Below are 21,703 nucleotides of genomic sequence, written 5' to 3' on the forward strand. Positions count from 1 at the left end.
GATTTCCCCGTTTGGGCTCTTCTGCAACATGGAACCCAGAGGAGAGACTCCTCCCGGCTCGTCTGGCCCATTGCTGCCCCGGCGTCGGCGCCAAACTCGGGCACCGCGCAGCTACGAGGTCTTCGTTGCTCCTTTTGCGGTGCAGCACTTAAGCCTCTCTGTATTTCGGGGAGGGGGGGGGGATGTTATCTTGTTTATGATCGCACGAAAGCAGAGCAAAGACATGGCTGCACAAACAAAACCAGAACAGGCTTGCATTATCTCAATGCAAGCTGGCCTCATTGCACCCTCCGTGCCCAGCCGACCGCTCTTCATAGCTGTGCCCCCCACCAAAAAAAAACCTAACAAAAAGTTTTTACATTTTTATTTATTTATTTAGTTGTTTTACCTGACGTCATATTAACTGAACGCGAGAAACTGTGGGGGGGAAAAAAATTCACAAGTATTTTATCTCAACTTACTCTGGCAACTTCCCAGGCACACATTACCACGAAAGATTCAAGAGAGAAGTGCATGTGTTGGGGAGGGTCTTCGGGGAGAAACTCATCCAATGGAAAACTTTTGGCTCCTGTAGTCTCTGCAAATGTTTTCCAAGTGTCCAGACGCATTGCAGCAAAAGCTCTGATAGCGGACAGATGTTCTTGATTTTCCAGAAATTGTTTTTCACCCTTCAGTAATCTGAGAAAAAAAAATGCACACATGTACAGTAATGTGCAAACATTTTGCGCACTAAATGTAAAATGAGGAAAACAAACAAATACATAAATTCTTCACAATTCAGGACTTATGCAATAGAGCGTTTTCCAAGGTATAATTATACCTTTGCAAGTGACGGACAACTTTATCCAAACGTTCTGGTTAATTGGCACAAGCCTTTTGTAGTTTGGGTTAAGTCTTTGCACAGCAAAAACACAAATAGGAAACAATTAAACCAACACTTGTATTTTTCTTAAATTATAATTTGAAAAACAACCCACAATCTAAATTTCCCCTCAATCTGATGGGATAGATTTGCTCTGCAAACGGCCATATGTACCCTCACTGACTAATTCTGTCCTATACGGAGACAGCGAAGGGGAACACACGTCTGTTATTGCAGCCTACATCATCGACTTGACTTCGTTATTCACCACGTTTGAATACACCACATATGGGTGACTCAGAGCTGGCTTTGTTTTGGAGCATTTGCAGCTGTGGACCACTTGTAGGAGGTAAAAAAAAAAGGCGCACAAATAGTCACCTGCACATGTCCCCAAAGACATTCTGAGTAGATGAAATTAGCTCGTTTTTGCTGTCATTTGAGCGTGACTGAAAGTCAGGTATCTCCATATCCATAAACATAGAAGAGAGTGGCCTAGAAGTCCTTTCTGAGTTGCTTCCAGAATATGCTGCAAAGTCAGCTTTACCTATATTGATAAAAAAAAAGGGACACATTTTCTTACATGTTCAGTGCAAGAATGTTCTCTTGTGCCTAACTACACGATCCCTTAATCGTGTAACTAAACCCAATAAAATATTAGCCTGTTTCATATCCATACTGTGCATCATGCCGGCGTTAAAAGCCGGTTTGCACTAATGGAACCAGTTAATGTGGTATGTGCAGCCGTGTAGGCTAACTGAAAGCACTACTCTGTGGTTATCTGTGGCTACTAAACTGTGACCCTCAGGTGCCTCATTCATGATTTTAAAGGACACCCTCCGGTCTGCTTAAAAGGGAGAGGAACGTCTGTATGCACCTAATTATCAGCCGCCTTTCCCAAGAATCGCTGTGTCGTCTTCTCCTTTAGATTAAACTGAGCAAGTCTGGGGCTTCATCTGTGGGACCTCTGTTGCTGTCTCTCCCACGGACTGCCGCTCCGACCCACAATAGCACGCTCATGCATGCAGATAGAGCCACAGACGTGCGCCAAATGTACAGTTCTGACTGTGGGAAAACCTGATAGTGCGAAAGCCGCCAAACCATCAGAGCGGAAAGCGGCTTGTAAAGTGTTACACAGATGACACGGAGAATGGGTCGCCAAACGGAGCAAACGGTCAGAGAAGGAGGCTGAGCTGCAGGTAGCCTACCTGGTGCGGTTTCTACATAACCCATTTTCTCCGTCTCTGCGTTTATCTAACCATCTGTGTCACCGTAACGCTTATTTATTTGTGCCGAGCCGTGTTTCTGTCAGTTAGTGGGATATCTATCGACACCTTTTTCTCTGCGCCACACACACACTGACACACACAGGCGCCCGGTTCCCACGGTGGTGGGGGTAGCTGAGCGGCGGTGTCAGTCTGTGCAAAGCGTCACCTCTTTTCACTTGCAAAAAGGAAGTAGCGCGGGGCTTTTGTTATCTGAACTCTCACAGTCTAGTCATTTAAAAACAAGTGGACTATATCCGCCGTTTATGATTTAAACAGCCACCTATAATCTCCTCCTTTGAGGTGTTTTTATGCCGGTAGGTATGACGGCGACAATCCACCCGTTTGGGGTTTGTATTTAACTCTATGCCATTTGGGTTGGACGTAATATAGCGTACTTGTGTCGGCTTCTGGTAGAACGGCGTGTACAAATGTCTCCTTGTGCCTCAGTCTAGCATTTGGACGAATCTCATCTTCTTTCTTTGTTGTATTTCACATTTATCCACAAATTAACTGAGGCGTTTGTGTGGAGTCCCACACTCCGGAGAAAGTTGGAACACCAAAATCAACACATAGCCGTAATCCACTCCCTCTACGGAATAATTGTCATTATTTGGACGCTTAAAACCCCCAAATTCACAAGAAGTGATGCCAGTTTTTTTCCAGATTCAATATAGATTCACTTAACTGAGATTTAAAAAAAACAAAAAAACAAAAAAACCCCATTTAACTTATACAATCCTCGATCCATGATAAGAAGTGAAATTCTATCGCCTTTCGAGAGATTTCACCTCCTTTGAAATTCGAAAGAAAATTAATATGAAGGTAAATTTGAGTAATAGACACTCCATTCTTTGAGATATTTTTTTGCGATTAAGACTCATTTGATGTTGTTTCTTAGTAACAATTTTCATCGAGCAGCAATTAATGATCAACTTTCACCGAGCAACACTTGTCAATTCCCTTCAGTGTCCAACACGCTGTCACTGACACCTGACTGACTTTTTGTCGCAAGTTCCTGTCGACGACAATCCAGTGGTGGACCTTTTACAGCGTGCCCGATTTCTCAGCAGTTTACAGCGCTGGCTACACCGTGTCTGTGACTTTCAGTCCGCTTCACGGGGTGGGCTGCAGGAGATCGGATATAGAGATCACCGTAGGATTGCTGCGGGCGCCTTGTTTAATACTTTGCAGCAACATTTGGCTCCCCCTCGGAATACCACGCCCCCTCCCTACAGATTCACAGGACCCTGATCCCTCCCTCAAACCGAATCGGCAGCCTATAACCTCCCCGGATCTCCACCCATTCCTCCACAGTTGATTCTTTGGGAAGGTATTGTCATGCAAATGAAGGACGCGTAAAATATTCTCTCAGAGCGCAGCGGAGGGCAGAGACTCACACGGACCGCAAGGAGGACACAGATCGCGCCACTCGGTGGATTTCTATCGTTTGCGTCGCTAGGGACCCGTCTATCTGTCACAGGTAAGTCCCAAATCTGCAGCGGATTACAGTTCTCACATGTTTAGCGGTAAAATTCAACCAGTGTACCCGTGCGTAAACGTGTGCGCACGGTGGTTCCGCGCACTCATTCTTGGATGTGGCGGAATGTAGGGTCTCTCGCACTCTGTTGGTGAGGATTCTGGATTCATGCGGGCTCCTCTTGTCCTTTTTTTTTTTGTCTTTCCCAGACACCCTGGCCACATGAGAAGCGACATATAGCCAGGGAACAGATCGAACCGTTCAAGGAAAAACGACGGGGATCCAACACGCAGGAGGCTGCTCTGTGGAGATAGTGGCCATACTTCCAGTTTTCCCAAGTAAAGTCGGAGGTGTCTCTCTTCTCCATCCCCCTGTGCAGGCTACCTGCTGCTACTGCTGCTACAGAAGGGGAACTATATTCTAAAGTCCCCTGGATCACTTGAGAGCACCCTTCTATTTTCTAGGGGATTTATGATCTCTCAAATATTTACACACCAAGTGTGCCATTTTCTCTCTTGTCCTTTTTGGGATATATGTACACACATATATATAAAGTGACCTTTTTCCGTTTTAGTGGGCTACTTTAAAGTGCCTTAACTGGTTATAATCCAGTGTAACTGTGGCATTGCTACCAGACCAGAGACGCTCAACAGGGAGAAGACGATCATTATCAGCTTTAGAGTCCAGGCAGGATTACTTGTTCCCCACCCTCCAGCGAGTTGCAACCATGAGCCAGGCGGATGTGTCAACTTGCTCCGCGCCGCAAAGGGTTTTCCAGGAGGCGGTGAAGAAGGGCAACACCAAGGAGCTGCACTCTTTGCTGCAGAACATGACAAACTGCGAGTTCAACGTCAACTCCTTCGGGCCGGAAGGACAGACGGCCCTCCATCAGTCAGTAATTGACGGAAACCTGGAGCTGGTAAAACTGCTGGTGAAATTTGGTGCAGATATCAGACTGGCCAACCGGGAAGGGTGGAGCGCTTTACACATCGCCGCTTTCGGGGGCCACCAAGACATTGTGCTATACCTCATCACCAAGGCCAAGTATTCCTCTGGCGCCCGGTGATCAGACTCTGCTGTCAGGTAAAAAAGAAAAAGAAAAAGGAAAAAGTAGAAAAATTAAAACAAACAAGCAAACAAATCAACTACAATTTAAATATAAAACTGCAACACAACACACGGGAAAGCCAGGCTCTTGTAAAAGCAAAAAAAATAAATAAATAAAACAAAAAAACCAATAAAACAAACAAAAAAACAACAACAAAAAAACAAAAACTGCCATTATTTACATAGTTGTGCCAAATCATATAAAAAAGGAGATAAAAAATAGGCCTGCACAATAATCTTTCCTCACTGTAAACCAAACGGGGTCCTCTCTGCACTCCCGAGTGAAGCACCGCATGGTTCATACACAGCGCCTCAACACGAATCTTTTAACAAAAGAAACCCATTTCCGTGAGTTTGTTGGTACTAAAGCTTTCCTCTTGAATGTTCGTATTAGATCGTGTCGTCCACTATAAAAGAAATCAAGTCTCTGTGTATCGCATGTGTGTGTTTGGACTCCAGAGAGCAGATGGCCCAGTTTTTTCCCCTATCCCGAATAGTTTCTTTGTGGGAGCGCAGATTTGACCTGTTGCTCCTCATTGTTCTGTAAAACCCCCTTTTTAAGTTATTTTATATGAAACAGGCACTTGATGCTTTATGGCTGCATGCTGGAATATCTGAAAGGGAAGACACATGAACAAGAGAAGAAGGGTTGCCCTCTGTTGGTTACCAGAGGTCTTATTTTCTTTAATACATTTTAGTGATTCTTCTTCATTCTTTTTTTTTTTTTTTTTTAACTCAAAGAGCGGCATTATGGCTATCCAACACATTTTCAGATGTGTAATCATTATGTAACAACAACTGACTTCATAATTGTTGTGAAGTACTGTACACAATAGCTTTACTTTGTTTCTGTTTCTTTTTTTTCTTTTTTTTAAGGAAAAGAGCGATGAGAGCGCTCTGCAAGCAGATCTTGCCATGCTGGCGTCCAATTTTTCAGGCCAGTGCGACCACTTTGCCAATGGTCATTGTGTTACTAAAAACCGCTGCTTTCGCTTTGTATAAAAAAAGACGCATTTAATTTCACTTTATAATCTCCTTTCAGTATTTTATTAACATCCTAGTCATCACTGTGAAAGCAGGCTGGGTTTTTTTTTTAATTTATGAAGGTACATTGAGAAGATGCATTTTTAAATATTTTGTGGTTCTTCTTAAAAACGATCTGTATTGTGTAAGGATATAATGGGTGACTCAAGCTGCTTCAGACTTTTTTTGTGTAAACTGTCCCGTGTGGAGGTAAGACCTGCCACCCTCATCCTACTGGCCACAGTTCTAGATACCCCCACCCCCCAGTTATAGGCTGTCGACCCCCTCGGAGAGGACTTTCTCATCCTCCCATTAAAGTGACTCTGTTTGGTTGCCTTTTCCCAGCTACCTCGTCTGTAAAGTATTCTCAAGTCGTTCTGTTTTTCCTCACCACCGCCTTGTTTGGAGTCTGTGATCATCCGCATGCCGATGGGCTGTTTGTGTCTGCTAAAGTAACCTCACAGCCAGATGGACTTCAGTAAAGAAGATGCAATGAACCCATTTTTGCATCCTCCTTCGGGACAGTTTTCACACTACAACCAAACCAGTGCTGACAAGCAAAACATCATTTTGCCTTTTCTGCAAGAGAGTCTTTGGTTCTGTCTTTCTTTACACACACACACACACACACACACACACACACACACACACACACACACACACACACACACACACACACACACACACACACACACACACACAGAGCCATTGTTGCATGTCTCCCCTATAATACTCCACTTTGCTCTCTCTCTCTGTGTCCTTATCAGCCTGTATGGTTGTTTTAGTTCCATTTATTTTCTCTCTTTTTTTTAGTCATACAAAAAATGGAATTGTATCGCATGACTTATAAATGCAGGGAGTTTTATTGCACAAAATCGGAGTCTTGAGCGCCCCCAGTGTTCGTATGGGGTAACTGCAAGAGCCAAGGCTTTGGAATAGTTACTACTACTGAGCAGGACCCTAATACTGTTGGACGATGAAGACTTAAAAATGATCAACAACACATGACTATTGCAGGATTTCACAGAAAAGGAAAATTAGGTCTCATAAATTTGCCTGCTGCATTTTGAAAGTCATGGCACCCTAACATTTGTAATGATGCTGCTTGTATGTTTCTTTTCTTGTTAATGTTGATGTTGTTATTTTATTATTATTATTTTTTGTTTGTTTTTAGAAAAAAAAATGCCTACTGCTCAAATGGCCAACAGAATTTTCACAGCAGCACTGGCTGACCTCATGAGAAGCTCTTGAGAAGGTGTGCACGAGTGTGTTTTCCCGTTAAGGTGTATGTGTTTATGTTTGTGTGTGTGCGTGTTGTGTGTGTCTTCTCATGAGGCACGTGTCCCATTTTCAACCTGGAACAACCGATAATTAACCGAAACAATAGTTCAACTACATTAAGGTATAGATTGGTATCAGGCAACAAATGAAATATGCATCGCTTGTCTTAAACTTGATTTTTTTTTCTCTTTTGTTTGAATATTGCACTGATGACTGTTGTTGAAAAGTTGGCTTTTATGTGTCAACATTTAATTTTTTTTTCTGAATAGAAAAAAAAAGCAGACACAACAAAATACTATTGTATAAATATATGCTCCAGGTGATGATGTCCTAATGTGTGTATTACTTTGTGGAAAAAACATGATGTTTTTCAACAAAGACGTGTGTATCTCTGTGATTGGGTGTATGTATATATACATATGGATATATATATCGATGCTGAAGATGATGATATCTTGGGGCACTTTCTTTTCTGAAGTGCTGTCTTCCTGATTTTGTTTGAAAGGGGAATAATACATTTGATGGTAAGATCATTGTAACATAATAAAGAATTGCACGGTTGTGCAGTTATTTGGCTCGCTATGGTCATAACATTTATGACGTAAGGAGCCTGCTGCCGGATTGGTGTACACATTGAGATGATTTTTTTTCTATAAAAAAACAAAAAGGAAAAAAAAAAAGGAGAAAAAAGAAAGAGAAAAAAGAATGAAAGAGTGCTGACTTCTTTGGGCCAACTTGTGTTTCTGGTCTTGCTTCATTTCAAGCAGGAGGAAACGGTTGATTTTTCATGTGTGATGCAGATGTTCCATCATCATGTCTGATTTTGGAGTTTTTTCGTGTGTTTGTTTGTATTCTTTTATTTTTGAACATTTGTAACACTGTGATGATGACATCATGTCATGTGGAGATGAGTGCTGTATTATTTTTGTACGTTTGTGTACAAGCCAGTAAAGAAATCATTAAACTTAAAATCCGCTGTGTATGCATACATTTCTTCCTTATGTCCCAAGCAAAAGCTACCCGCGCCCCCCTCTCTTCACATTTTTCATTGAAAAGGTTGGTTTGGGAAACACCCCCCTCACCCCCACACTGCTCTCTCTCTCTCTCTCTCTCTCCCTCTTTCCCTCCCTGTCTTCCAAGCAGGGCCCAACCCAGATGCCCATTCTCTCTTTTTGTCATTCATCTGGCCTCATCCTTTCACTGCCGGGATAAAGGAGCCCAGTGCATTGTGGGTAGGCTCAGTTTAAAGAAGGGTCCCCTCCCCTGTGTGTGTTGTTGGAGAGATGGTTTTATGTTACCCCCACACACAAAAACTTTTCCAACACGCTCTTCTCGTATGCTCTCTTCCTAATGATTAAGACCCAGGCTTTGCACCACACTTCAGCTCTCTGCTAACAACCAGGACTTTTGTGTGTGTTTGTTTTACCTTACTTAACAGTCTCTTACTCACTATTTATACTCCCTATCAAATTATCTTCTTCAAAGCAAAACTAATTGTGGAGTTAGACTTCTAAGAAGTAAGAAGACTTCCAAGAAGTCTGACTTGCTTCAAAATCATCCACATTGTTGAGGCATTTTGCATCTTTTTTGTGATTTTCTTGCAGCTTGTGTTCAAAATAATGTTGCATGAAATGGGCTTAAAAATGAATTGGCCATAAGTGTAAAAGGGGGAACTGTGCTATTCTGATATGTTGACTCTTTTACAAGCAAAATGGTTATGAAAGAGTGTATTAGTGTGTGCATTATGCTCTGATTTCTATTTCAGTTTTTCTTTTTCTTTTTTGCATGTGTGCTTCATTTCATGTCAGCATTGGTTAAAATGCAAAATCTGTTTTTTCTCCTGTTCATTTGAGTGTTTGAGTGAGTCACATCAACATCAACATCTTTCTTAGAAATGATGACTCGCAACTGATATTGCATAGCTGTATAGCGGTTGGTGGGAAAACAGAGGCAACAATACGTTTTTCAACATGTCAGACCTGTTCGTATTGCAACATTTTCTGGGTGTTGACCAGCTTCAACTGTGAACGTTTGAGTAAAAAGGGTTTCCCATGTGTTCGAAATAACGGTTGTGGTCTTAGAGTTGCAATTCTGAGAGGAAAAAAAAGCAGTAGTGTTATAAGCTTTTTACTGACAACTTTGTGCCATTGTTGAAGCAGCTGTTAAAATCGGTGTCTGCACCGCAGCTGAACCATAAATGACCTCAGCTCAAAGTTTCAGCACTGATCTGATGTATTTGAGTTCCTCTAGACACCAGCCCTTCTCTGTTTTGATCCCATGGCAGGCAGAGTGTGTTATCTCGCCTGCTGCTCGCTTGCACATTTCTCCCCAAGTCCCTGCCTCCCTCCCTCTCAGTCTCTCACTTCTGCAGGATGTTTTTGTTGAGCTGCGTTCCCATTGTTCACACACTGAGTTGGCTGGCCTCCCAGCGTTGATGCTGGCTGCTAGGCCCCCTAATAGGTTCTTCATGTGCCTTGGCTTTCCTTGCTCATCTTGGTCATTGCATGGAGAAGCATGCATTAGTGAGCCAGACAACAGATCTTTGGAGGAATTTTTGCAGAGAAGGCAGAGAGGGAAATTGTGATGGATATTTGTCGAGGGAATAATTGGAAGTCCAGAAAACATAGGGGAATCACATTAAAATTGCTTCACTAAAAAAACAAACAGGCCACACTGGTAAAGAAAAAAAAAGGACAGCCTTGTGTCCTTTTGCTTGTATAGTTTTTGTATGAAACACATAGAGGAGACAGTGTTAAAAGCTGGTGGGGTGATGTTATAGCAGCTGCAATCAAGTGCATCTGGGTGATTATTTGCCATCGCTATTCAAAAGCCCATTGTTCAGAGGCTCATAAAATATTCATATCTATGCTTCCACCCCTCATTTGAAGGGATGCACTTAATCTGAAACACGCAAGATTAACTGAACATCTTGTGATACATGTAAAATGCCATTTGACTGGTTTTGCAATGATAAATTCCTCTTTTTTTGTTTTGTTTAATCAGCACATGTTCAACATGTGTACAGTGTACACGAGAACTTCTGACTTCCTCAGAATACACTGATACAGGCTTGATTGCTCTCTGATTGGGTGGTAATGTACAACAAAGGGCTTCTCTGAATGAAACCTGTTGTATAATTAGGTTGAGAACACATATGAGGAACTTTTAAGAGTTACTGCAGGAGCACAATAACTAAGCCCTGTGTGACTGTCGAGTGATGACAGCCACACAAAGACGAACGCATTAAAATGTTTAATAGTGTTTCCACCATCTTGAATCAGACAACACAACATGTTGCAACTTAATTTCTTGTTGTCTACCCTGTGACAACAAATTGACTTCTTGCTCTATGCATAATCAGCATCAATTTTACTTGGCCAAGTTTGTGCACGCAAACAAGGAATGTGACTCTCTGCACACAAAAAGAAACTTTTTAAACACAATTTTAAATGGACAGTTTATAAATAGGCAGCTCGACCCTGAAATAGCTGGAGACCTGATGGCTGAGTAACCATTACTGTTATGCTTCTTTGATATCTTCCACTTACTGTGATGTACTTGGTGCACCATAGTCTTAAGTTCTGCATAGAAGTACGCGAGGTCAAAAAAAAGAAAAAGATGAAAATTGGCATCACTCAAACCGGAGTGGATCCCAGTGAACTTGCGGATAAAGAAATTATACCCAAGCCTTTACCCTTGCATCCAAATATTATCACCCCAGGCTCCAAAAACCTGCACAACAGCTATAATGCTAGAGTGGATGCCTAAAAATGGGACAAAGTCATGTTTATAAGTCAAAGTCATGTTTATATCCATCTTTTATATACAGATATGTTTTTTTTCTTTGGTCTGTCAGACAGTTTTTTTGGGCTGTACCTTCTTTACAGCTACAAGTTTAAAATAATTTTTAAAAAGTGAAATCTCTTTGGTCTCCACACAGACTGTTTACTTGCATGCCACTGAAGCATGCTAAATCAGGACTAGGACTCCAGGGGAAGCTACAAAAATGTCTTTTAAAGATAGATTCTAGATATGCAGATGCGTGTTTGTAGATACCCCTTAGTTTCTTAATGTGTCTGCTGTTTGGAGGAAGGACCCAGCATACAGAGCTACTCTGTAGATACTGTACTCAGCCTGGATGGGTATTTCTCTAACAAGTAGGCTGCGCTTGGTGATAAGATTGCTTATTGATCGCTTCCATCTCAGCTATTCTTACTTGTAACCATTATCATATTTTCATCCACTGTAAAACTATTATTGTGATATTTTTGATTTATATATATATATATATATATATATATATATATATATATATATATATATATATATATATATATAGAGAGAGAGAGAGAGAGAGAGAGAGAATATCTTTTATAGCACACAATTCTTTGAACCACGGCCCACATGCAAGGAAATCAGCGCAGAGTCACAGATGACAGTGAGCTTTAAATCCTGCTGATACCGCACTTTCTTTCTCAAAACAAAAACACGCCTGTCGCTAAACTCAACCAGTGGACTCCCCCACCCTCGCCAAAGTCTGCCTGTGAGTAAGAAGTGGAGTAAAAGAAGTGAGAGAGAGTGAGGGAGAGAGACAGGTGGTCAGGCTGGTCTTTTCCTTGCCCTCCGCTCCTTTTTGAACTTTTCTTTCATTCTTCCAGTTCATTCTGTGCTTCTTTCCATAGCTCCAGTGACAAGGCTCTCCATTCACTGCCTCATTCTTCCACCCCTCCCTCCTCCCTCCATCTCCCTCACACACCCCGACCCCATCCCCTCCCTTCTTACTTCTTTGTCTAACTCGTGGGGGCCTGCTTTAGCTACTATTCACCAGCCAGACGGGCCGCCATTGACTGGGCTCCCCCCACCCAATTCGCCTCCCGCCCCTCTGCAAAACACCCTCACACACATATGCACACAGCAACCTGGCCATTCTCCACCCTACGCCCTGTATCAGGCAGCTGCTATGCTAATAGGGAGGAAGGGATGGAGGGAGGGAGAGATGAGGAGGAGAGACAGAGCAGCCAGCCTATAGTAAAAGGACAGAGGGAGGGAGAGCAGGGAGATTGACCCCGCTCCACCATCTCCATAGCCATGCCAGAGCAGCAGCAGACCTCCTGTTACACAAAGGGAGTCCTCCCACCCTCCACCCCTCTGCCTTCACCCCTCTGTTCCCCTCTTTCTCATTTAAATCCATTTTATACCCCAGTGGTAAAGGGAGCTGTAAGTGCAGTATGTAAAGTAACCTTACTCCTGCCCTGCGGGCGTAACCATTCAGCACTCAAAACAGAGAGAACAGCCTCTGTGTGTGCTTGTGTGTGTGCGTGAGAGAGTGTGTGTCCATTCCCCTGCTTTGTTTAGGACTACAGCCCATACCTCCACACTGTGCTCACACACACACATGCACACGCTACCACCTGTCCTTTTAGTCTGGTTGCATCTCCCATTATAGTCAAGTAGTTGTAGACACATTAGAAACATGCATGCACTGGACTCACAAGAACAGAACGATTCCTATTTAGTGTAATTTATAGTCAGGTTGGCAACTGCTACTCCAGTCTGATATACCGACAAAGTTTCATGGCTATAATTTAACCTTATTTGAATTTTTGAGGGGCTGCTCAGATTTTAATCCACACACGGCTGAAACTACTTTTTTTTTTTCAATATTAAGTTTGTCATGTATGACAAAGAAAATAAAAAGGGATACAATATCACACTCCAATTTTTGTAAAAAGAAAACAGGAAAAATGAAGACATTGTTAAAGTCTCTGAGACACAGGCAATGCCCATTTTTCACTGTTTCTGAATATTCAATACACAAACAAGTGATTGCTCATGTTGGGAAATAATTAGCACATTGATCGCTAAAGATAGCTGGAAGCAGAGGGTGTCTGAAAAGATCCTGAAAATGATTTTAAAAAATAGATTTATCTGCTAATTGATGCAATTCTAAATGAAATACACTGAGAGTGTTTTCTGACATTCTGCCTGCCACATTTACATCAGTGTGGTGGAACGTGTTGTAGTTATATAGCCACACTGAACAGAACAAAACACAGGGACGGACAATAAATGCAAGAGTCAAGTTCATGAAATCTTGATGAAAGTTTACCAACTATGAATAATGCACAGGTATTTCTAAAAAAAACCCCATATATTACATTTGAAAATATAATTAAAATGAATTAAATAATGCTTCTCATATTTATTTTTCGAGGGGGCTTAAATATGTATGTCAGGAAACAAATGTAAATGTCGCTTAATCCGTGAGTTTTGTTTGTCACAGTGGCTGTAATGCTATGCAGCGGCCCTCCGCCTGTGTCGGCATGTTTGTGTGAGCTCAGCTTTTTTTCCTGGTAGCATGTGCATGTCTTATTTGTTGTGTTTTGGTGGAGGGGAAGGGGGGGAAAGGGTGTTGGCAAGAAGGCATTTCTCTCCCTCTCTGCACCTCCTGTTCTGTTATTTGCCCCTGTGCAGTGTGACCCTGTGCCCCATCACGGAGGCACGTCCCATTTGACATCTGCCTGTTTGCAGGAGGTGGGGTGGGGGGTGCCAGGGGTGGGTTGCCCATATGGAGCTTCAACCCACCCCCCCCCCCAAACTAGCCACACACACACACACACACACACACACACACACACACACACACACACACACACACACACACACACACACATACTTGCACTCCACCTCCAGCATCCTGTCTCCTGCTGCCTGCCCCATTTGTCCCACCATGTACAGTTGAAGGTTTCTGTGTATAAAACCCCTATACCATAGTTTTGTTGTTTTTTTTCTTGTGCATAAATAGTTGTTTGTTGCTTTTTTTCATGATCTTACTGAAACAATAATCGCTATTGGTGCAAAAGTTAAGGCACTTTGCTTATTGGACTTCCATCAAAAATGATTGACTTAACCTGATGCATCTTACCTTTATAAATATTACCTTTACCAGCTTCATTGTAGATCCCCAGTTAGTTACTTAGAGGATCCCATGCTTGTATCACCTCTGGAGTTGTCATCAGCTGACTCTTATTGACTTGCCAAGGATCAGTTAATGACTATTGAGTCTGGAAGGATGGATGGATAGTCCACATGTGTTCCATGAACAAGTGTACCAATTATCCTGTATGGATTACCCTCCTACACACCGATTCAGTTTGATGGATACACAATGAGGAGGCTGGTCACAGGACCAACTCTAGGCTAACAAGCTTGGTGGAGTTTAAATGGTCCTGTGTAACACTGTCAAAAACTGGCGCTGATATTGCACTCTGTGACAGCACTTGTTCTGTCAAGGTCTGCTGCCTTTGTTTAACAGGCCGTTTAAGTTAATACCTCTTGTTATGGGCTTACAGTGAATTAGGCTGGTAGCACATATTGTGATGCAGCTGGTGCAGCATTTTTCGCTATTACAGCACAGTAAATGAGAATTAAATGGTTTTGGAAATTAATCTCTATATACATTGGGCGAATTGTTACTTTCTAGGCTGATTGGGTGAATCCCATCCCATTTGAAAGCCACACAGATGGTGGATAAATCCAGTGTGGAAAAATGCATGCACTGTAGTTTTTATTCTGGGAACCAGTTAGCAAGTTCAGTAGTTAGCATGGGAAAGACAAAGATGTCGATGATAGTTTTTGAGCCATGCCTCATTTAAAAATTCATTTTGTCAGAAAAATGACAAATGACAAGTGATTCATTGACATATGTGCAAACATACACGGAAATACAGTACATAAGGCAAAAACAGAGTTTGTACAATGCTAGCAAGCTTGAAAGTCAATATTTGCTACGACCACCTTCATTCTCCAGCACATTTTGAACTCTCTTAGGCAGCTTTTTCTCAGTTTTTATTTAGTAGTCTTCAGGAATAGTTCGTCTTTAAGGACACTCAAAGTTCTTCTTTGGATATTGGCTGACTGTTGTTCCATTCTTTGTCAAGATGGTCCCACACTACTCCAAAAATGTCAAGCCATGGCTGAGTGTTCGACTGCATGTTTTCTTATATAGGTATGTTTTTACTGGCACTGTGTCATGGTGAAAAATGAAGTTTCCTACAGCTTGCTCTAATTTTTTTAAGTAGTCCCTATACATCATGCAGAAATATGGCAAGTTTCTTACTCCAATTGCTAATTTGGAATCACCTTGTTGGGACAAAAATCCTTTTTTTTTTTATGTCTGTCGAAATGTGTTGAATGTGTCCCATTCAAGAAATAGGATCAAAGTATGTATTTTTGTGACAGGCTGCTAACCTCTGTGCCATGTCTGAAGAACTTTTTCTGTTTTTCAGCATACTGTCAGTAGACGAGGATCTTTGATTTGTCCACTACTGCAACTGTATAGCTCCTGTTTTTTTGTCAGTCACTAATGTTCCTGTATTTTTTTTTTATCTTTGTAAAATCTTGCAATCATATTTTCAGTTTCCTTTATCAACTGTCAAGAAGCTGGAATACAGACATCATCGTCGACTGAACCCATAGGTACGTATTTCATCTCCGGCTCCTTTCTTAATGGGCAAAATACAGAATCACCAAAATCTGGGACTCTCCACCAGTTGCTCTTAGAACTGAAGCAGCTTCTCGGATGTGAGGTGAAATGTCTTCAAGGACGCTTTTCTTTCCAAGCTCCTTAGACTACGATGACCTGGATGATTGAGAACCTTCACAGACAATTACCAAAACTACTCCCAGTGCATTCATTGTTATATGCATGTGTGAATGGGTGAACGAGGGTTGTAGAAATGACTAGAAAAGAGCTATGAAAACTGGAGAATATTTAGCATAGGTATATAAATTTGTACATATATCTGGTGTTCACAGGTCAGTTTTTAACCATGGTCATGCAGCTGTTTTACTTTTGTTGCACTGATTCTCTACAACCCCAACTGCAAAAAAGTTGTGTCATTGTGTCAACAATTTGCAAATCTCTTAAACTCATATTTTATTCACAATAGAACACAGAAAACACATTAGATGTTTAAACTGAGACATTTTTACTGTTTCATGAAATTTTTTTTGCATGTTTTGAATTTGATGGCAACATGTCTCAAAAAGGCTGCAACAATGGAAACAAAAGCCTGGAAAAGTAAGTAGCACTAAGCATAAACAGTTAGAGGAACATTTCGCAACTAATTAGGTTAATTAGTAACAGGTCAGCAGTGTTGGGAAGGTTACTTTTAAAATGTATTCCACTACAGATTACCGAATACATGCCCCAAAATGTATTTTGTAACGTATTCCGTTACGTTACTTAATGACAGTAACGTATTCTGAATACTTTGGATTACCTATTATATTATCGTGCTTTTTACAACTACATGAATGTACTATTGTTGTGTGAATTATTACTATTACGTAAGGTTACTCGCCATGCCAATACCGACTAGATTTTTAAATCTTAGTAACAGTAGGGTGGATATTAGGTAAGGCTGCACTTTTTGCAGCGATCTCGTATAGAAAACTATTCCGTGCATATATAAAACAGGTCCGCGGCTCCGAACCATAGTAAAGGGACCTCTGGCTAATACGTCGGTTCTGTGTCGGGCTCGTAGCCGAAAACTAGCTTTACTTTGTTGTCTGGGTCAACTTTTCTTGCGAGAGACAGAGAGAGGCGTTGAAAGGCTGCTCCAACAGAAGCTTATTGTTTCGGAGGAAAACACGAACACGGTGTACAGTCAAGTCTTAATAACTTACAACTGGGCTCGTCAGGCACTCTTTTTGGCTGCAGTGGTTATTATTATATTTACATGCTTCCAGCTCCCGTTTCTGCTCCTTGACAGCTCGTACTTTTCCTTTTTCTCCCTCCTCGCACTCACAGACACATAACGGGTATGGCAGTCCATTCTCCCTGCAGCACGGACTACACTGCCCATGAGGCTACATTCTTTAGGGCTATGCCTGTAACACTCTGCCTATTGCCTTCATATTAAATCATTTTTGTGAATAATCTTTTTTAAAATATTTCTTCGCGTCATTATGCGAGCCGCAAGTAGAGGTGACATGGGCCGCGAGATTGAGACACAGACATGAGAGCCTCTTAATGCGTGTTTTGTTTGGGGCGTGGAAACCAAAAATAGAGAGGGCATAGCCGAACATATGAAACAGGAAAATACAGCTGTGTAATCCATTTATTTCAGCAAAGTAACTGTATTCTGAATATACCACCTTTTTAAAATGGTAACCGTAACGGAATACAGTTACTCATATTTTGTATTTTAAATACGTAACGGCGGTACATGTATTCCGTTACTCCCCAACACTGCAGGTCAGTAACATGATTGGGTATAAAAAGAGCTTATTAGAGAGGCAGAGTTTCTTAGAAGTTAAGATGGGCAAAAAATTCAACAGGCTGGGAAAAAGGAAAAAACCCCACCTCTGTTCACACACTGTGGAACAGTTCCAGTCATGTTCGTTAACTTAAAATTGTGAAGATTAGATATACTGTGTCATCTGCTACACATAATATCGCTCCAAAAATCTGGAGCAATCTCTGTGTGCGAGGGACGATGGCAAATAAATCAGTAACTAGATCAGGAAATTTGGGGCCTGATGTGGCACTGCATTAAAAACAAGGCATGATTCTGTCATGGAAATTACTGCCTGGGCTCAGGAACACTTCTAGAAATGACTGTCTGCTCCATCATGCAAAGAAGAAGAAGTCTTATGTGAACATAAGCCAGAAACATCACCATCGTCTCTGCTCATTTAAAATGGAGTGAGACAAAGAGGAAAACTGTTCTGTGGTTAGACAAATTGAAATTTGAAATTCTTTTTAGAAAATGTAGAAGCCATGAATGGTTTTTTGTCAGAGCTTAGTTCAAAAACATGCATCTCTGATGGTATAGGAGTGCATTAGTGTCTGTGGAATTGGCAGCTTACAGATATGGAAAGGCTCCATTGATGCTAAAAGGTATATACATGTTTTATAGTGACATTTGCACCCATCATAAAGACGTTTTTTTCAGGGAACGCCTTGCATATTTTAGCACAACAATGCTAAACTGCATACTGCATCTATCAACACAACATGGCTTCATAGTAGATGAGTATGGGTGCTGAAGTGGCCTGCCTGCAGTCCAGACCTTTGGCCAACTGAAAACATTTAGTGCAACATGAAAAGAAAACCCAGGACTGCTGATGAGCTACAATCCTCAATCAGACAGGAATGGTAAAACATTCCTGTCCCAGATTCCAGCAACTAGCCGCTTCAGTTCCCAGATGTTTACGAGCTGATCTTTAAGGAAGAGCGGATGCTGCACAGTGGTAAACATGGCCCAAATTTCTGGAGACGTGTAGCTGCCTTCAGATTCAAAATGACCTTAGTTTTCTTAAATTTCACATTTCAGAATAACATTCAGGGGAGTCATCTGAACAACTTGCTTCTTGACAGTTTAATATGTCAGACTCCATCCAGAGTCCATATATATATTTCTGTATCTGTGTGTGTTTGTAAGCCTGTATGTATGCATCTATATGCATGTGTGCCTATGTATGTATATGTGTATCAGGGAGTAATTATGGAGAATAAAGGCCTACTTGTACACAGTGAAACTGTGGGTTTTGAAGTGAGATGGGAGATGATTTTCTGTTTGGCTGAGCAGGCTCAATGGTCCTATTCAACTAGCCCCCTTACTGCCCATTGTCCTACCACCACCAGCCCTTCACATACACACACACACACACACACACACACGGCTGTAGTGGAATTGGAGAGGAGCCTGGGGGAGAAAGAGCGGTGAAGAGTTGGGGGATGAGGGAGGTCCAGCTGAAGCAGAGAGTGAAGTGAGTAAGAAGAGGTGCAAAGGAAGATTTCTGAATGAGGTACAGAAGTAGAAATAGTCTCATGATGCTTAAATTGTATCTCTGTAACACTCGCAAACTGTTATATATCAGTTGCTCTTGGATTTTATCCTTGTTTACACAATTTACCCTAATCAGCTGTCCTGACGCATGGCTGCGAGCTGTCATCATTTGTTGTCACATTGGTATGTGGTCAGTTCTATCAATGTGTATATTTTAAAGACACAATTTGGAGCATGTTAATATCCACTTTTCTCAGGTTAAGATTACATACACAATGACCATGTCATACTCTAAGTTAGACCTCTTATCCAGTGGTTAACCAGTACTACATGACCCCTCCCAAAAAAGGCCCTCAGACAATACAAACACACGGTGGTCAGACAATAGTCTGGCAAGGAGAGAGAGGAACTCACACCCGTCAGGGGTTAATAATTGTCTGTCACTGGTTTGGAGCCTATTAGGACATTGATCTGACTGTGTCTTTTATGCCACCTGGGGAAAAAGAATGTGTCGGGTCTCCTATTGTGTCTGACTGTGTCTGGGAGAGCATCGAGTGGTCATACCCTCTGTGTGTGTGCACGAGAGTCAAAGAGAGGTCAATCAAAGTGGAATGGGCCGGAGCGTCACACTGTGCAGCGACAGTGGAGGGTTGGATATTCTTGAGGTCAGCTGGTCAAAGGTCATTCAGCCCTTATGTTGATTTCAAAGCAGAAATCACTGCATGTGGAAAATTGCATTTAAACATGTATGAATACAATGCTATCATAGCCAGGATCGACACTGCAACTGACCAAGCAGGTTCTCTCATTTAGTTAGCAATAGCCAGGAAGTTAGCTAATGCTATTAAAAACTATCAAAAGCAAACCACCATTAGCAACCTGCATTTGGCTAACAATGAACCTATTTGGATAATATATTTCTTATATTGCAAAAATTAATAATGACATACACTGACCAGCACATAAACACATGCATAAGCCCATTCAACATAACACTCACTCTATCATCGAAGACATACAGCCTGAGCAGTTAAGTGATAATAAAGACACGAGCACCTTTTGCAATAGCTTAACTTTTACACAAACAAATAACATCCACAAACCGAGTTTCAGTCGTAGCTTCTCCTGCTTGTTAGATAAATTCATCTCCTCCTCTTTTTGAAACATTATTTCATAATAAAATGTCTCAGTCAAACTCATTCCTTAATTCAGTTAAGCAACATTTCGTTTACTTATTATAAGCAACTGTCTGAGTAACCTGTAAACTTAGGAACAGTCACAATTTATTAGGAGTAGAGCCTTTAACACATAGTCTTTGTGGAGGATTGTGAAAACCAGGTGAGGAAGGAGAAACAAGGAAGGAGAAAAGTGTTAGTTGGAGGCAGTATAAAAATGCCACAAAACATGTCATTGTAAAATGACTGCATGTCAAAGTAAGCTGTGATAAATGCAAAATCCAAAATATTAAAGCATATGAATTAAAGCAAAGTTCTTACATGTTCAGTCAGCATTAAAACTTTCACCAGACAGGCATATAGGCATGTGGTAATTATGTTGAAGATAGTTTCTGTGTTCTATGTTTCTATGAGGCATTTGTCATACTGCTAAATAACATCTGGGAGATTGCACTGTGCTTTGGTTATGTTATATGAAATAAAAGAGATAAATAAATGAGATATGCCAAGCAATGTTTATAACTCTGTGAGTTAATATAGGTTTGGGGGACTGTAGGAAGACAAGCAAACCCTTTCCCCCCCAGTTCTGTCTTTTTGGACAACCATCTGTTAGACCTCAGACTTAGTGAAAACACTCAGATGACACAGCTGGGGTTTAGAGGAGGGTATTTAAATGTTTGTGGCTGCCTGTTGGTTGGCCACGTAGTCAGAGTTGAACTTGAAGATGGAAAAAAAGGTGGTGAAGTTTTGGTTATAGGATAAGGAGAAGGCAAATATTGGTTATAGTTTGGATAAGATGTCCTCTGAAATGAAAATTAGGCAGTTTTGCATCCTCTGAAGTGAGAGAACGGCCGCTACGTGTGTGTGTGTGTGTGTGGAGGGGGTCCTCTGTTGGTAGGACAATGAGACAGTGGGAGCTGCAGCAGTTTGCTGAAAGATGACTCATCCTTTGCCGTCTTCCAAAATCACATTTCCTCCCACATCTGTCCTTCTTTTTGTCTCCTCATCCAAATGCTTTCTCTTTTGGGCATCTTCTAACCTCCTTCTCTTCTTCTGCCGTCCCTCTTTGCTAAAAATAATTGTGTGTTTCTCTTAGCAAACATTAGCTCATTTTAAGGTTTTAGCATAGGTTTTATTATTTTTGGGGTAATAAATTTTAAATCTAGAATTCATGAGGACAGTTGGGTAGTACTGTGGGGCTCACTGTAATATAATCAGTGAGACTGAATCAGTGTTTTGGTAATTAAAAATGACATTAGGCAAGAAAATCCCCCCAGCAGACTAGTAACTAGAAACTCAGAAAGGCTTTCAGTTAATATGAGGAACCAGCTGAATTGCAGTGGAAATTTCCTACCAAATTAGCTCAGACAGTCTAACAGAAAGATTCCTGCATAATGAATTGAAGTTACTCCTATCTCTTCATGGGAACCTTTGTCTCTCCCATACTTCTGGAAAATAAACTGAAGCACAAAAATGTGTGATAAGCACTCTGAAATTATATTTGTGAATGCTCAAAAACAAAGTATTTGCCCCTTGGCAGGCTTATTTATGTTTGTGCTTATTTGGTAACTCTGGTCCAGGGAACACCAGGTGATCTGGCTTGGTACGGAAGGTCAGTTCTGTGATGTCACTTCCCCTTCCTCTCCGGATATTCCCAGCATTCTACTGCCAGCAGCCAGGAACTCTGGGAACTGAGAGCAGGAAGCCTGGCTCCT

The 21,703-nt window shown here is 41.5% G+C and overlaps 1 protein-coding gene and 1 long non-coding RNA gene across 2 annotated transcripts in view; both read left to right on the plus strand.

Moving 5' to 3' along the window:
* Positions 1 to 21,703, plus strand: part of LOC120714343 — an 873,031-nt gene that overhangs the window by 187,195 nt on the left and 664,133 nt on the right. The gene's annotated exons all lie outside the window — the stretch shown is intronic.
* On the plus strand, positions 2,328 to 7,995 carry nrarpa (NOTCH regulated ankyrin repeat protein a). The gene is made up of 2 exons (XM_040000506.1): positions 2,328 to 3,607; positions 3,814 to 7,995. The coding sequence occupies exon 2, from the start codon at positions 4,332 to 4,334 to the stop codon at positions 4,668 to 4,670; it is 339 nt and encodes a 112-aa protein (XP_039856440.1). The 5' UTR covers positions 2,328 to 3,607; positions 3,814 to 4,331; the 3' UTR covers positions 4,671 to 7,995.

This window comes from Simochromis diagramma, unplaced genomic scaffold (genome assembly GCF_900408965.1).
Source record: "Simochromis diagramma unplaced genomic scaffold, fSimDia1.1 OVJJ01000596.1, whole genome shotgun sequence".
Taxonomy (NCBI): Eukaryota; Metazoa; Chordata; class Actinopteri; order Cichliformes; family Cichlidae; genus Simochromis; species Simochromis diagramma.

Bases quoted from the DNA above. Each gene is read 5' to 3' on its own strand.
- nrarpa (XM_040000506.1), top strand. From the start codon at position 4,332: ATGAGCCAGGCGGATGTGTCAACTTGCTCCGCGCCGCAAAGGGTTTTC.